The sequence below is a fragment of the Berghia stephanieae genome, chromosome 4, assembly GCF_034508935.2.
Source record: "Berghia stephanieae isolate SIO BIC M18660-M18661 chromosome 4, UCSD_Bste_1.3, whole genome shotgun sequence".
Taxonomy (NCBI): Eukaryota; Metazoa; Mollusca; class Gastropoda; order Nudibranchia; family Aeolidiidae; genus Berghia; species Berghia stephanieae.
This window is the reverse complement of record NC_088363.1, coordinates 30,936,103-30,953,236: the sequence shown is the minus strand read 5'-3', so window position 1 is coordinate 30,953,236 and position 17,134 is coordinate 30,936,103. Positions and strand designations below refer to the sequence as shown.

The 17,134-nt window shown below is 35.6% G+C and overlaps 1 protein-coding gene across 3 annotated transcripts in view; it reads right to left on the bottom strand.

Moving 5' to 3' along the window:
• Positions 1-17,134, bottom strand: part of LOC144970412 (uncharacterized) — a 56,010-nt gene that overhangs the window by 21,782 nt on the left and 17,094 nt on the right. For all 3 annotated transcript variants that reach the window (XM_078910011.1, XM_078910013.1, XM_078910012.1), the window contains exons 13-28: positions 16,833-17,115; positions 16,123-16,254; positions 15,047-15,273; positions 13,897-14,014; positions 10,291-10,506; positions 9,822-9,939; positions 9,289-9,397; positions 8,824-9,001; positions 8,122-8,231; positions 7,262-7,456; positions 6,401-6,474; positions 5,311-5,485; positions 3,553-3,713; positions 2,899-3,072; positions 1,620-1,795; positions 172-396 (exon numbers count right to left, since the gene is read on the bottom strand). In XM_078910011.1, the coding sequence (XP_078766137.1) occupies positions 172-396; positions 1,620-1,795; positions 2,899-3,072; positions 3,553-3,713; positions 5,311-5,485; positions 6,401-6,474; positions 7,262-7,456; positions 8,122-8,231; positions 8,824-9,001; positions 9,289-9,397; positions 9,822-9,939; positions 10,291-10,506; positions 13,897-14,014; positions 15,047-15,273; positions 16,123-16,254; positions 16,833-17,115 (2,671 nt within the window). The remainder of the gene's footprint in view (positions 1-171; positions 397-1,619; positions 1,796-2,898; positions 3,073-3,552; positions 3,714-5,310; positions 5,486-6,400; positions 6,475-7,261; positions 7,457-8,121; positions 8,232-8,823; positions 9,002-9,288; positions 9,398-9,821; positions 9,940-10,290; positions 10,507-13,896; positions 14,015-15,046; positions 15,274-16,122; positions 16,255-16,832; positions 17,116-17,134) is intronic.

Below are 17,134 nucleotides of genomic sequence, written 5' to 3'. Positions count from 1 at the left end.
CAACAAGTGGCAAGATCCGAAGAAAGTGTCAGAAAAATCTTGACTTCTCTGCCATCTTTGCCTGTGAAGCTAAGGCTCTCCAACCTGAGTTATTACAGCACCCCCCAAAAACAAGTATACTTATCAAATCTGTACATGTAACAGCTTTTCAACACTCCTGGAATCACTTACTCTTTCTTGTCAACCATGTAAGCATTCATCCTGTCGACAGATGACTCGTCCATTTCCTCCCTATCCTGGCTCTGTTGTGACGGATGGAATAGGTTAGAGTATTGACTGGCTCCGGTTCCTACCCCGGCTGTGGCATCTAATTGTTGCTGTGGGTGGGAACTGTTCTGGAATTGTTGATGCTGGTTGCTGAGCTGTTGGCATAAATCCCTTCCACCTTGACCAAAGCTAAAACGAGAATAGGACCATATTCAAACCGAGATCGATGTTTCACTTACTCAAAGCATATCCTATAATCAATAATCATGAATACAAGAGTTGAATTTATTTGCAGGTTATTAGAAGTTGACAACACAAACATTAAGATCTAATCTATAAAAAATGAACATAATGGGGCAGTGTTTTGTTTGTTTTTAAGGGTTTTACGGTGCTTGGAACACATTAAGGTCATATCAGCACCCGTAAAAAGGAAGAAAATGGGATAGTAAAAATTTCTGGAATTACAATTAAAGCACCCAAGAAAGGTAAGACAAAGGGGAATTGGTTCAAATAGGAAACAGATGTAGATTCCAAGAGCACACTATCAAAGAACTTAGTTTGAGATCACCTAAAAGTCTCATCCAAAGACAAGCACATGTCCCCACTAAGAGGAATACACTCAAATGTTTACAAATCATATATAATATGTAAATAAACATAATACAGTTCATAACAGAGAAAATAATAATATCTCCCAAAAACTAACTATATATTTGACTATTTCCCTCCCAGCTAGGGTATCCGGCCAGTGCCAGGACAAAACCAAGTAATTTCACCACAAGACAAAGACAGAAAGCATGTTGGAAAAAAGATGAAGGAGATAGAAGACACAAAGTAAGCAACAAGAGAAAGGAAGAGACAGCTCAAAAAGAGAACAGTCGTAAGAGAATTCATCTATCAAGCCTGAGACTACCCAAAAGTTTTAACTAGACACCTGCCCTGAATCCCTATAAAGAAAGAGACATTCAATTAATCACATCCTATTAAAGGGAATGATTTTAATCGAACAAAGTAAAATTTCTCCCAAAAAAATAGATAACATACAGTTGACTGTTTTTCCAAGCAAAGGATCCCAGACATATCCCAGGCATATAATTTCCATCCAAGACAAGGACAAAAAGCCATATGAAAGGGATATATACGGAGGGAATAAAGGTGAAGGCAAAAGTTGACCTCCTTAACTGACAGAGGAGGGCAAAGTAGCTCAGCGGTATGGTCTTTGCTTCGTATAGAAAAGTACCGAGTTCAATCACTCGCCGCTGCGCTATGTGGCCTTCAGCAAGCTCAATTTGCGGCGCTGCACTGCGGCTGACGCCTGGGTTATTCCAGTCTTCCCTAGGAATAGACACTAGAGAAAAATTTCCCCTATGGGATGAATATAGGAAATTTTTTAAAATTTATTTAATACATACCTATTGGAAGGAATGTTGCTGTGCTGATGGTGTAGGGAGAAGTTGGATCCCAAATTACTAGCACCAGTAGGGAAGGTATTGTGTTGAAGAGATCCCAGGTGACCAGGCAAACTTGGTCCCTGTCCAAACGGGCCATGAGATATGAGAGTGCTAGACATACTGTTATTCAAATTCATCTGTAATGAAATCAATGAAATCATCATAACTCCTAAAAATACCAGGCATGGTTTGTAACAAAATAAAAAATACACAAAAAAGTGGACACCATAAGCGGGATCGAGTGTCCTTTTTATTCAAGTCATTGTGAATACCTATAAATTATCACAATTTGATACAAGAATATTTAAAGATAAAAAAATGTTTAAAAAAAAAAAAAAAAAAAAAAAAAAGAAAAAAAAAGAAAAGCATTTTGAAAGTAACTAATTCAGGTTCAAATCTATCTAGCATCATAACGATAGACCTGCCTAAATGAAACTCCAAGAACATGTAGTTCTGGATTGGAAAGGGGGGGGGGGGGGGGGGGGGGGTTAATCATAAATGATTAAATGACGAGTTGACCCTTTGCAGGATTAAAAAAATTCTTTTAAGTCCTTAGTAAATGTGCTCTGACACAAATTCTCCTAAAAATTGTGAATTTCAAATACAAAAATTTTATTCCCACCATTTTTATCTGTATTGTTATTTTAAAATGCGTAAGAATGGACAAAGTAAAGTTCAATTAGGTTATCTGATTTTCCTCTAAAATTTTGCTTTCAAATCCCAATCTGGAGGTTAAAATCTAAAAAAACAAACCGGTTAAATTTGGCCATCAAAACAATGTATATAATAAAAATAAAAATGAACACATATAGCGCATTTCCGTGGATCTACCATGCTTAATGCATTTCACAATTAATGTTTTATTTATTCATCTTCCAGGCCATATGGAACCATATTTCCACTTCATACAGTATCAGTCGCCTATTAGCCGTCCGTTTTGTACTAACATTCTTACAATATCAAGTCACTGCCTATAGCCAGGTACTCATCCACACCTGTTGAGTGAGGTAATGTGTGTTAAGAGCCTTATCCAAGGACACAACATTTTTCACAATCACCCATCCAGCCACTGGCCACACTTAACATGACTTGACTTTTATGACAAGACGAGACATCCTATCACTGAGGCACCGAGCCATATTGATGAAATCTGTTTAAGAGACAAGTCTTTCCTAATCTGCCCTGTATTTGAAATGAACTTTCTCAACAAAGTGGGCAGCTCTGACACATTTGATTATACCTGGGGGAAAGGACTAGGCAACTGATGTAACTGGGATGGAACTGTGGCAGACAAAGGGTACAAATTGGAACTGTTGTTGAGGGCAGATGTGGACACACTGGGACGGAGTTGGGATGAGGGGGGTGCTACCCCTGCTAGGTTTTGAAAACTGTGGTCTTGATTGACATCATGCATCTGTGTAAAGGAAGAGCCAACCAGCATGAGTCCTTGGGATTCAGGTTAAATATGACTAATATATACTAATATTATGAATATTTTAGTTCAAATTGAAGAAACGAATTGCAAAAAATAGCAAAAATACAACAAGATTTTAACAATTCATAGGAACAGCTCTATAATTTCAAAATGAAGTAAGCGGCACTCATAGGTTCAATTATAAAATTGTTCAATTACAGACCACATATCTTAAAATACAATTCTCCAAAGAACAAAAGAATCACCTCTAATGTTATAGAATTCTTCTTTTTATTTTCAAATAAATCAAATAAGGATTCAATTTCAATGTGCATATCTCAAAGCATTTATACTACAACTAACTTTTTTTTTAAAAAGCTATCTAACAATACCATAATTTCTTAAATAGGGCAATTAAATAAAACTTTCAGTATAACACAAAAAACTCTCCATTCTTATCATAGTGCCCCTCCCCCTTACTTGCAATTGTAGATTCTGCATCTGATGTTGAAGTTGCTGCATGTCTCCTTGCTGTCTTGCCAGTGACTGTACGATGTGACTAAAACTCAACATCATCGACTGGTTCTGGAGTTGTAACATTTGCTCTTGCATTGGTGGAACAAACGTTGGGGATGTATTCTCTGTGATCCAAATTTTTAACATTTGTCAAACCCTCTGATCTCTGATATTGATAGCATCTTCATAAATTATAATCACATTCTTCCCAGTCAGTTAGCAATTTGAATGAGCCTTATTTGTCTGTTGTTGAATAATCTGAAAGGGGTGGGAGGTCCTATATCTCAGTTTGGAGAGCACTCACTTTGAAAGCAAAGGGACCAGTATCACGGTTGCCAATTCAGAAGGCAAAAATTTACTGAACTTTTACGCAACCCCTTTCTAAGTGCTGAACTCAAATAAAAAGTAATTACACTACTTTTTTTTTGCGTTCAGAGAGTGATTTGAAAATATACTGAAGATTTATAACATACTGAACTCCGTAAATATACGGAAAATTGTCAACCTTGCAGTATAAGTACCAAATGTAGCAAAGTATTCTTCAAGGTATTCAAAACTCCCTGTCCACCCAACAGTGATTGGTTAATTACATCTCTCCAAACTGGTAGTAAGTACTTTATGATGCACTAGCTTCCTTTCCAAAGGGTAGCAAACAAGAATTGTTATAGCCAATTTAAACTGAACGCCTTAATGCTCTATAAGGGACTACATATTCTTGTTACAAAAATCCAGTGCATCTTCAAGTAGAATCTTCAAATAAATACATACTGCTTTCATTAACTCTACTCTAATACTTGAGACAACAACAAAATAACTATGAATACCTTAATCACGTAACAATAAAGCTAATACCATAAATCCTGTGCCAGTCATATATATTATTATCATTATCATCATCATTGTCATTGCTTAAAATCTATAAATTGGTTAAGCATATACATTCCACTCCGGACAATTGCAACATTTCCCAAGAAATGAAATTAATTCTATATATAAGTCACTGGTTAAATGCAAAAAAAAACTTCGGTTAATCGCAACAAATGTTCACCCTCAAACAGTGGTAAATTCAAGAAATCAATCAAACAAAATATCATGATTAAATTTCATCATGGATGAAATCATGACAGGTTGAAGAATCGAGAGTGAGCAGGATTTAATGCAACAGTAGTGTGTCACCACTCTATTAGAATCAAAGAAGGGCGGATTTGCAGTATGGGTTTGTGATGTAATCTGTGGCCATTAAATAGGAGGGGTGGGGGCTGGGCATAGTCTTGACAACAGGTAGACAATGACAGTTGTAAAGAGAGATATCCTTTGTTTTGGGGTTGACAACTGTGCATTGTGACCAACGAGTTTGGTGAGAGCTTATTGTGTTGTCTATCATCATAGCTAACCTCTTTGACTCTTACAAATGTTGAGAACAAAAGAGTGAAAGTTAATCCAATCTGAATAAAATGTCAACTTGCATCATAGCTGCTTTTGGTTGACAAACCTATACAGGGCTGTCATATGGTTTTTGTTTCAATCAAATTGCTCAGTCTGTGGTGAACTAAGAACAATATTTACAACAACTGGTTTGAGTTTACTATACATATGTGTAAAATGTTGCAATAGTGGACTGGAAAGTCAACTTCGGTTAATTGCAACTTTGGTTAATTGGTGTTGCGATTATCCGGAGTGGACTGTAGTGACAAAAATTGTAGGACATAGCTCAAATAATACCTTGGCTGAGCGAAACACTCAACTGACGACCCCCTGAGTCCAGTTTCTTCACCAGAGACTCCACTGATGAACTGAGATTATTCATTCGGTTTTCCATAAGTCTGAACCATTCAGCACTTTTGCCCTTTACCTCTTCCTCACTTTCATGAATCAGGTCCTCAGCAGATCGATAATTCTAGAATGATTTGAAAACATGTAATTTATTACCAGGGGTGAGAATGACTGGTCACAAAAAGGAGAAAATTTTTCAGCATGTAGATCATGACCCACTCATGCGACTATCATTAAATAAATTTGAATTTCATTAAAATTTACTGTGACCCAAAATGTGTCTCGCAGCAATAGTTTACACCACTCAGAGGAAGTTGAAAGACTAATTACAACATATAAAATCTTATCTACTTAGAGAATGGTTACATGTTATAAAACAAGTGATGGTTGTAGGGATGATGATGTGGTGGCGGTGGCAGTAGTGGTAGTAGGAATGATAATGTGGTGGTGGTTGCAGTAGTGGTAGTAGGGATGATGATGTGGTGGCAGTAGGATGATGATGTGGTGGTGGTTGTAGTTGTGGTAGTAGAAATGAGGATGTGATAATAGTTTGGTGATAGTGGTAGGGATGATGATGTGGTAGAGTTGTAGTGGTGGTGGTATAGATGATGATGTGGTAATCGATGGTTGTAGGGATAATGGTGTGGTAGTGGTGATCGTTGTAGGGATGATGATGTAGTGGCGGTTGTTGTAATAGTGGTGGTGGTGGTAGGGATGATGATGTGGTGGTGGTTGCAGTAGTGGTGGTGGTAGATATATGTGGTGGCAGATGTATTAGTGGTGGTGATGATGTGGTTGTATTAGTTATGGTCATAGTGGTAGAGAAGATGATCTGGTGGTGGTTTTGTTGTGGTAATGGTGGTTGTAGGGACGATGATGCGGTGGTGGTAGGGATGATAATGTGGTGGTGGTTGTAGTAGTAGTGGTAATAGGGATGATGATGTGGTGGTGGCACATGTAAATATCTCAACAACAAACTGTATTTAAAAAAATGTCAAATCAAAATAATATTTGTTGTGATAAGAATTCTATTACCCACCTCCTGTCTGATTTTAGACTCTCTCTCACTGGCTTGCAAGTTTCTCTTGGTTTTCTTGGCTCCTTTCTTTGTTGCTGAGATGGAACATCATCAAAATTCCAAAATTAATAGGACATAATTATATGACCCAATTTAATTTTTAAAAATGTTTAAATTGGGGGTCTGACATCAAAAAATATAACAATCTTGTGGCAAACGTTCCACAAAAACTAATGAAGGAATGACCTCCATATTCTTCCCTCTTGTCAACATTGTACCATAGTGTGTCACCATAGAGAGATTTTACGGCTTTAGCTTATGGAATTTGTATTAGAGCATTACAAAGTTGAGAATCAAAATGTTATGACAAAATTGATGTAAAAAATTCAGATTTAGGATTGTAATTTAAAATTCACAAATCTTATCAAAAAAATCTCTCTATGGTGACATAATACATTATCTCTGTGATAACTGTGGAAATTTTCAGACAATTCCATTGAATAGATTCTGAGTAACGTTTGACACAGTTTCCCATACCCTTAGAAAAATGACATATTGAGAAAATAGCAAAATGGCTTCCCGTTTTTCACACATTTCTTACTACCTGTACCATTTTCGACTGTGTATTTCGTGCCTTTATAGTCTACTTTAAGAATTTGGACTTCAATTATATTATTTCTAAGATAATAAAATATCATTTTCCACCAAAATCTCAAAATCAAATTTTTGAAGGATTTTCCTAATAATTAGACCCAAACCGCCTCTTAAATATCACAGAATAATTCAGAACTTTTACTATAATAATAACAGAGGGTTATAGTTTAGATTCATATACAGCTTGGCGGACTACATTTTGCAAAAATAAGATTAAACTACCATTACTTTGGTCAGTGTATGCAGGTTGAGGGAATGTCTGTCGTCCCCGTGACGTCTTTGGCCTGGCTCCAATACCCATGTGACCTGGTTTCCGCAAGTTTTTCCTCTGTCTGGCATCTGCTTCAATGGTGTATGTTCCATTATCGGTATCATTCTCTTCTTCTTCTTCTTCGACCTGAACTATTCCATCACTTGGGTAACCTAAATTCATGGGATTGAAAAAATCAATTCAATTTAAAGCTCCCATAGCTAAAATTCAGATAACATGTTTAGCTGCCTTTATAATTCAGCCTTTAATATGTTAGCTTAAACTTTCAACATATTCAATCAATAAATTCCCTGTAAATGATTCATAAAACAATACAGAGCGCAAGCGCACTGAAACTATACTGTTGTTAAGGGTTTAAATACATAAACAACATAAATGACCCACTTAACTTATTCCAACTCATCAAATAAGCCATTTCTGGTAATAAGAAAATATATAGTCCTTTTGACAAACACGTTAAACAGGAGTCTAATACACATGAGCAAATTATTCTTCTGATTAGATTTATGGTCAAAATGGTGTGCACAGTGTATTTATTAAAAGGCCAAAGAGGATCTTAACACACAGAGGTAAAAATAGAGCAATCTTGCGTTCAAGCAAGGCTTTGAGCTACACTATCACCTTTTCATGTCAATTTTTTTTCTTTAAACAGTTCCTTTTCATATTTTTAAGTTATCCCTTGGAGCAAACTTAAAAGGTTTCTTGCCACCAAAATGAGAAGACTATTGAAATCAAACACTAGAAAAAATTTCATCCTATGATTGATAAAATGCTCTTGAGTGGATTAAACTAGACATAAAGTCTTCTTCGTACTCACCATCATCATCTTCATCAGCATTTCCATCTTCATCCTCTGTAATATTTTCCAGATTGTCAACTGTAGACCCTCCCCACGTGGCCATTGTAGCATCTACACTCGCTGGAATTCTGAAAAGCATTATGGAAAAAGGTATGTTTGACATATCAATTTAGGCACTCTCAGAATGAGAACAGAATATCTAATTTCACGACTAATTTGTTTCTTACCAAGATTGACTTGGCGGCTATGTGGTCTTATGGTATGACTCACCTTCTTACTAGAAGGTCCAGTGTTCAAGTCCAGCTCTGAGCAACGCATGGTTGAGTCCTTGTAAAGGTTCTTTACTCACATTCTCTCACACTACTCAGGTGTAAAATGAGTACCTGGCCGTTAACATCATTTTCTATGTTGGAAAAAAATTGTCCTATCGCCTAACAGGCATCATGTCTCGTCTTACATGTGAAGTGTTGCTGTTGGCTTTGGACCCCTTGTAAAGCGCTTTGAATATGTTTAGTGGATATTGCCCTATAGAAATGCTCCTGTTTTTTGGGGGTTTTTTTTTCTTTCTTTAAATCTTTCTCTAACTTAAGAGGACTATCAAGAAGCATAAGCTAAAATTCTTTCCTTTAACTGCAACGTTTTTGATTAACCCTTGTGGATGTACCATTTAACTATTGATGAGTAGTCCTTAATAAGCTAATACTGTAGAAAGGAATTTACCCAAAGGTGTCAGTGTTTAGGGACACAGTGTCACTTTGGTTGTCTTGATTACGAGAATATTGTCGTTTGTTGCGATCTTTTTTCATTATGGCTTCGAGTTCTTTCTTTTTGGATCTCAATTCCTCTCGAAGAATACGTTGTCTTCTCATTTTGCTGTACAATTCATCATTTGAAGCAACTTCATAAAATAAAAGAGAAGACAGAGGGAGGTAGATTTGATTGCAAGCATACAGTAAACTTAAAAAAGAAAAAAAAAGGAATACACAACATTTTTTGACTAATTCTTGTTTTTTACTCACTTGCAATAAATCTTATTAAAATTCATTAACATTAGTATAAACAATAGTATTTAATTTTGTACGTTTATAAAGCTATTTCAATAATTGCATTGGGTATCCAAAAAAAAATAAAACACCATTCACGACTATGAGCTTTTACTTTTACTTAAATAAACTAGGGACTTACACGTAACAACTGTAGCATTTGGAGCTTGTTCTGTTTCTGCTTTCTCATTATCACACATTTCCCTTCTCCTCTCCCTGGTCTCTGACTGTGCCTCTTGTTCACTGTTTCCCTTTAAAATCAAACAAATACATTTGCAGAGATCCATCATCATGTTCATAGTTCTTTACACATGTTCAATAAAACCTTATGTTAGAAATTTTAACTGGGGGGTAAGCTACCAAAGACCAATTCCTAGGTTTATCATCAGATTCATTTCAAGTGATAATGTATATTCACAAATGATTAGGAAGCACAAATAAAGAGAATGAGAGAATTAAAGATAGACTATTACACTAGAGTAGCCATTAGACACCTTGACAGTGTGCTCTTACATAAAGCCTGTTCACGTTTCTTTCATCAGAAGACAAAGAGCAAGGTGTTTACTGTGGATAGCCCTATATAAATATCTTACATACAACATATGCTCTGTAAAATTTGATACCTTACTCATAATCACCATTAATTTTCAAAATATAAGCTAAAGTTGCACTTACTCTATTAACCACACTTTGAAGATGCTTCAGTTGACTTTGCAAGTCCATAAGACGAGCTCTTTCCTTTCTCAACTGTTGCAACTCTGCCTGGGCATTTTCCATGGATGTCTCCTCTTCCCTGTTGAAATAAAATGTAAAAAAAAAAAAATTTAAAAAAATGAAAAAGAGAGATTTGTGAACTGAAGAAAATAAAATTGAAAAGGAGGAGAAGAATGCCTTAAGATATGTTACAAATGACTAAATTCATTAGTGGTAAAACTAATGACGTGCATATGAAACAATTAGGATGATTACCACATCGTGAAGTATGAGCTAAGGCTAAAATGAGAAACTAATAGATCAATATCAAATGAAGGCAAATAAAATACAAACTAGGCTGTCAGGGTATTGAATTTTACATATTCCACCACTAAGTTAAACAACATAAGAACAAGAGGAGGTAGAAGGATAATGGATGAAGTTAACAAACCTTGGTCTCTGAGAATCCTCAACAGGAACTTCACCTTCACTAACAGAAACGTTTGGTTCATCTGTCTGAGTGGCTTGAGAAACAGCCTCCCCTTCAACACTGGCAGCCAATTCGCTAAAAGATTGCGGAAGAGTATTTCCAGCTTCTGGAGATTGCTGGACAAATGCAACCAGATCTTGCAGATGTCGCAGCTTTTCTTTAGCAGCTTTCAATTTCCTTTCAAAGAAAATCATAAGAGCAAAATTATAAATGAATTATTCATTTCAAGCACATTCAAGAAATCTACATCATATTGGGACTCTTGACTATTACTTTAAAACAAATTGAATCAATACCATGCATTATACCACAAATTCAAACTTGGCATATACGAGTTGAATGTCTGAATATATGGCCGCATTTAATCTGAGTTGATCAGTTACCAGGAGAAGAATAGCATTTGTTTCTATTTGGCCTTTGCTCTTGCTCGGACTTCCATCTATGATGGCATTTAGGAGATTGGCCGTGATTATATTTTTCACCATCATAATTTGTAATCCCTGCATCAAAATGTCTTTCGCTCTTGTATTGAATAGTAAATTTCTCCATATTTGGGGATTCACATGAGGGACCCTCAAATTAGGAGTATTTGTGGGGCTTTTAGGTCTGTCCAATACCTCCTGTATCTTCTCACCATTTTTAACAAATTTCAATACTTTATTAACTCTTTGAGCACTGAAGTTATATTCGCATTTCTGTCACAAAATGGCTGACACCTGATTGAGGCTGCATGAGAATGACATGCTAAGACAAAATCAGATTCGAATTCGGAGCAAAATCTCAATTAAAACATCCCCCATAAGGCCAACTGAATGTTCTGATAAAAGAAATGATATCATTGGTTCAATTTATAGTACTTTTGTAGAAAGTTGGACTATGCACTGTGCGGCCATTTGGCCAGTAGAACAGATTCTGCTCTGGCTGCACAGTGCGGCAAATGGCGTTGAAAGAGCTAATGATAGGGGCCACCTTGTCATTCAAACTATCCCCTAAACTTTCTGTAACATTAAAAAATTCTTCCAGTTCTTTCAATTCATTTGAAAGAATGTCTTCTTCAATCTCCTCAACCTCGTCTCCCATCTCCTCCTCTTCCATATACAAATCGTTCTGCAACAAGTCATGGTCATCTACCCCCTTCTTCTCGCTTTCTCTCTCACCACCACTGCCCATCTCACCCTCCGTACGTGTCACTTTTCCTGCAGGTTCATGGACATCTTTTTGTCCCTGTAATAGCAATTGAGTCAAATTCTTGAACCCCTCCACTATTAATTGCCCCAATTGCCTTTCCTCTCCACAGGTCTCCGTACTATTTGAACGTGAGGACCCCGTTTTCACCTTCACCTCTTCAGCTTCACTTTCATTTATTTTTCTTTTGTGAAATGATACACTGTCTTTTTTAATTTATTTTCATATCCCTCTTTATCTTTGGGATAAGACAGCTTCCCCCTCTCGTGGGTAGAAGACACTTTTGGATCAGAAAGCATCCCCCTCTCACGAGTAGAAAATCAATTATTATGTCCTCCATTGTCCTGGTCGCGACCAAGGACCAAAATGTTTGATAAAACAATTAAATAGGTGGTGATGTAAATACAGATTGAAATCAAGACAAACAAAGAAATTGTTTATAATATAGTCCAATGAAACACAAAAACAATATCAGAACGAAATTATAGTAATCCAAAAAAGGAATAATAAATGTTGAAAATTTGTTTAACGAAAAACACTTCTGGCCTGTCAAGAGTCGAAAATGAACTGATGAGTCAAGTGATTCTATTCAATTGTTCCCAATTTGGAATTGGTATACGAGATAGAGCAAACAGCGAACAGATCTCGGATCCATGACCCGTGACCTCGGATGACGAAAGTGGTTTCTCGAGGCAGGGCGCGATCCTTATCGGTAAATCCTATTAGCAGAAATTACTTATTTTCAGATTTTCCTGATAGTCTAAAATTAGACTGACACGATAGTGGTGGATTACGATCTATTATTAGGCTATGGAGTTTTAATGAAAGATAATAGTAAAGGATCTCAATGTTGACAGTTGAAAAACTGAATTCTGAAAATTGTTAAGTCTGAAATAAGCCTATGGGCTGAAAATTTCCAGGCCTGACAAGTATAAGTTTAATTGAGCCAAATAAAAAATCAATTGGAAAAAAAATGAACTCAGTAGGAGATTTGTCCCATTAATTTTTGACTCACCCTCTTATCTAAGATCTTGTAAACATAATTGTATCTATTCAAGTCAACAAAAGGTTACCTAATTATCTGCTTTAAATAGCATTTTACCATGATTATTGTGACTATTCTCTCAACTTTTCTCACAATGTTTCGCTGGTAGATTATTTTATGGATTTTTTATATGGGAACTTTTTTATAGCTTAATCGGTCAGAGCGCTTTAGAAACAAAACAAAACAAAAAACAACAAAACAAACAAACAAAATAAAAAATACAAAACCAAACATATCATATTACACAAGTACAATTAAAAAAAACAAAAAAACAAAGTCAGCACTATTATATGACAGGTACAAGTTATACACATGAGCATTATAGTGAGAAAATGTAAGTCTTTTCCATAAACCCAATTTTGTGCAGTCCACAACGTGACTCAAACCTGTGACTTTCCGATGGGTGACATACCATCAGACAATAAAGCATGCTGATATTTTGGTTACTTGAAAAATATTTTTGGGCGAGGACAATGTTATTTAACAACCAATGGACCTACAAATCGTTTACCCTCATATCCAATAGGATGTGGAAAAGTAAATATAAAAAGCTATTACCAAGGCACAATAGCAAGTGTATCTTGCCAATAGCTCAGTGGCAGAGCATTCGTTTCACAAGCAATGGGACTAAAATCAATCTCAGCAGCAGCTGAATTTTTCTGACAACTCTCCAACCCGTATCTATCCTTCTAAGATGGGTAGCAGGATTTGTCAGCTCTTGAGAATAGTGCTTTGCTTTGCTTTCTATCAAAAAGGTAGCAAGGAATATCTGCTCCCCATTAGAAGAAGGGGAGATATGATCCAAACATGTAAAATAGTAAAGAGAATAGACAGGGTAGAGGCAGGATTTCTTAAACCAAACAAGAACATTCAGACACGAGGAAACAGCAAGAAACTGGAAAAAGAACGTTTTAAAACAAATGAAAGGAGGAACTTTTTTTCATCTAGAATTGTAAATAACTGGAATAAACTGCAAGAAACCACAGTATCAGCAAAAAATTTGAATAAATTCAAAGCAGAGTTGGAGATAAGCAACATCCTAGGAAACAAGTTCAATTATAAAAATTGGTCCAATCATTAATAGATGAGGAGGAGCGAAGGAGACTACACCAAGTCTAAAAGCTCTATACAGAGGTATCCAGGTATTAAATGCAACAAAAATGGGATGAACTTCATTTTTATAGACATTATGTCTCTGCTCTGAATTGCTACTGCTTCATATTCAAAGATTTGAGATCTAGACCCACTTCTTTTGTTTGTTTCTTTTGGGTTTAAAAAAAAAAAGATTAGACGCATTACTTCATACTGCAACACATCAACATCAAAACCAACCATACCTAACTTTTTCTTGTATCTCTGGATCATCATCCCATGGTCCTAAATTGGACCACTGGGAGTCTGACTGGGATACTGATGCATTGTCTTCATCAGAATGCTCATCTCCATTCTCATTACCTATATTTGAATGAAAGAGAATGTCATATTTTAAAAAATAAAAACATCTTTAATAATACTAATAATACTAATAATAATAATAATAATAATAATAATAATAATATAATAATAATAATAATAATAATAATAATAATAATAATAATAATAATAATAACAATAATACAGTGAGTTCCAAAAGTTCTCTCCACTTCAACGTTGATGTTGCATCACATTTTAAATCTTTTATCGAATCAATTAAAATTTTTCACATTTATTATTTAATATGGAATATTTGGAACAAGGTATAATAATAATAATAAGTTGTGGTGGTAGTAGTAGTAGTAGTAGTAGTAGTAGTAGTAGTAGTAGTAGTAGTAGTAGTAGTAGAAGTTGTAGTAGTAGTAGAAGATGAAGAAGGAGGAGGAGGAGGAGAAAGAAGGAAGAGAAAGGAGGAGGAGGTAGGAGGAGGAGAAGAAGGAAGAGGAAAGGAAGAAGAAAGAAGAGGGAAGAAGAAAAAGAAGAAGAAGAAGAAGAAGAGAAAAGAAGAAGAAGAAAGAAGAAGAAGAAGAAGAAGAAGAAGAAGAAGAAGAAGAAGAAGAAGAAGAAGAAGAAGAAGAAGAAGAAGAAGAAGAAGAAGAAGAAGAAGAAGAAGAAGAAGAAAAAGAAGAAGAAGAAGAAGAAGAACAACAACAACAACAACAACAACAACAACAACAACACCAAGAAGAAGAAAAATATAGTAAAAAAATAAAAGTGATTTACCATCTTTCACAGGGGGGATACCAAAGGATTAAAACTATGTCAGTCAAATGATAAACAATTCAAAATAATGAATATTAATATCATTGAGGTTACGAATTTACATGCCCTTTTAAATGCGTAGTAACAGTTTAAAATGTTTAAATAAAAATAAATCTGATTATGAGAGAGTAACAACAACAACAACAACAACAACAACAAAATCTGATTATGAGAGGGTACCCCTAAGAATGGAGGATTCTGAAAACTATAAAAGATTCCTATTCAGGTAAATAGATTATAGAAAAAAAATACCAGCAAGGTTGAGAAGCTGGGCCAGGTCTAAAAGAGAAGACTGGGTTCCCCCTGAGGCACCAGCACTGGTGTCATTCTGTTGATGATGACGGTGTTGTCCTTCTTGATGTTGCTGTGAAAAGTCATGTGAAGACTGTTGTTGCTGTTGTTGCAAGTGAGAATCTTTGTTTTGGCTTGTGGTCGGCATGCGACTTGGTCTCGTAGTATCCAGTCGTAGTTGATTACCCCTTTGTGAGTAAACGAAGTAATCCCAATAATAATAATAATAATAATAATAATAATAATAATAATAATAATAATAATAATAATAATAATAATAATAATAAATAATAATAATAATAATAATAATAATAATAAATAATAATAATAATAATAATAATAATAATAATAATAATATGACAATAATTAATGTTTGTATAGTGCTGCAATTCCTAAAACATAAGACTCTTAAGAGCATTAATTATTTGGTTTAAGAAATCTTTTAAAAAATCTAAAGTGATAATTTAAAAATTCCACTTAGCTATCCACAGTGAAGCGTCACAAACAGAGCTAGCAAGTTGACTTAAGGTCACAAAACACAGCCAGAGATTCAAACTCAGTGCTTCTTATTACAAAGCAAAGACCATACCATTACGGTGCAGTGTCCCTTAATAATCCAAATAAAATAAAAGATTCTCCTCTTATACAATCTAAATTCAGAAAAGATAAAAAGTTGTAAGCAAGGCCTTGTCATTGATCCACAAAAGCAGTGGTTTGGCATTACACAAGGACAGTCCAAAATGAGATAAGGATTCCACTTTCTCTTTCGTTCATATTCAGGGAATCAATGGCCAAACTTAAGCGACTGTGGATGATTGCCAATTTGTCACTTCCATAAAATAAAAATATACCTAATTAAAGTGTGTCAAATGACCTCAACAGTGTTAAAATTAATTTTGAAGAGGAGGGGCGGGGGGGAAGGGAGGAAGGGGGGCAGAGGGAAAGAAAAAGGCAACACAAAAATATATTTTTGAACAACAACTACATATCATTTCTACACAATGTGAATGAACTATAAAAAGTCTAAAATAACTCACATTTCAGCATCCCCCATGAAGACTTCCTCATCTGCTTTCCCACTAGCAACACCGGGCTGATCTTTAACTCCTTGATAGTATTCAACCAAGTCTCGAAGTTGGTCCAACTGACTCCTTACATCTTTCAGTCGTCTGAAGCATGAATCAAATAATTCATTTCACATATTTCAAAATTTTTAACACTATTTTTGAAAATGTATACTGTCATAAAGAAATCCTCCTATTCTATTTAATTGTTTTTTGATAAGATTTTAAGAGTTCAACAAATACACACTCATAAATAAAAGCTAGTCTCGCCAAAATCAAAATCAAAATGACAAAAAATTTATCTAAAAAAAAAAAAGAAGATATTTCTTGAAGAAAAGAGGTAATTCAAGCATCAATAGAAATGACAAAAATGGGGCTTAAAGACTAATCTTTCAGATAACAGAATGTTATAGTTACACACTTAATACCGCAGATCATGTATCACTTAGACAAGTATCACATGAGCGGCTCATCAGGGATGTTTTGAAATAAACCATATTATGTTAGCCCAGTTAACAGCCTGGCACTCAACTTACATTGGAGAATGGAGATAAAAGAGAGTAAAGTACCTATTTCAAGGACTCAACTCTGCAGCACCCAGAATTCAAAGCTGGGACTTACACAAGTGTGATGTCAAACTACCAGACCACAAAATCACACAATACAATTGCACTATACAATACCTTAACTTATCTTGTACTTCTTCTAGAGATCTGGGATCAATAGTGGCAGCTGTTTGGTCATCCCCGCCTCTAGCAGCAATCTCAGAAAAGGTTGCCATGGCACTCTCCACAGCATTTGGCGCCGAGCTGGCAACCTCTCTCATACGAGCCTGGAGGGAAGCTGGTAGAGCAGGGTTGGGAGGGGGGAGATTTGGGAGTGGGGCTCTGGTCACTGGTGGAGGTGGTCTGGCAGGAATATTGCTTGCTGAATGGCTTTTACTAACAGGAGAAGAATTAGTCGGTTCTGCGAAATCAAGCAAATA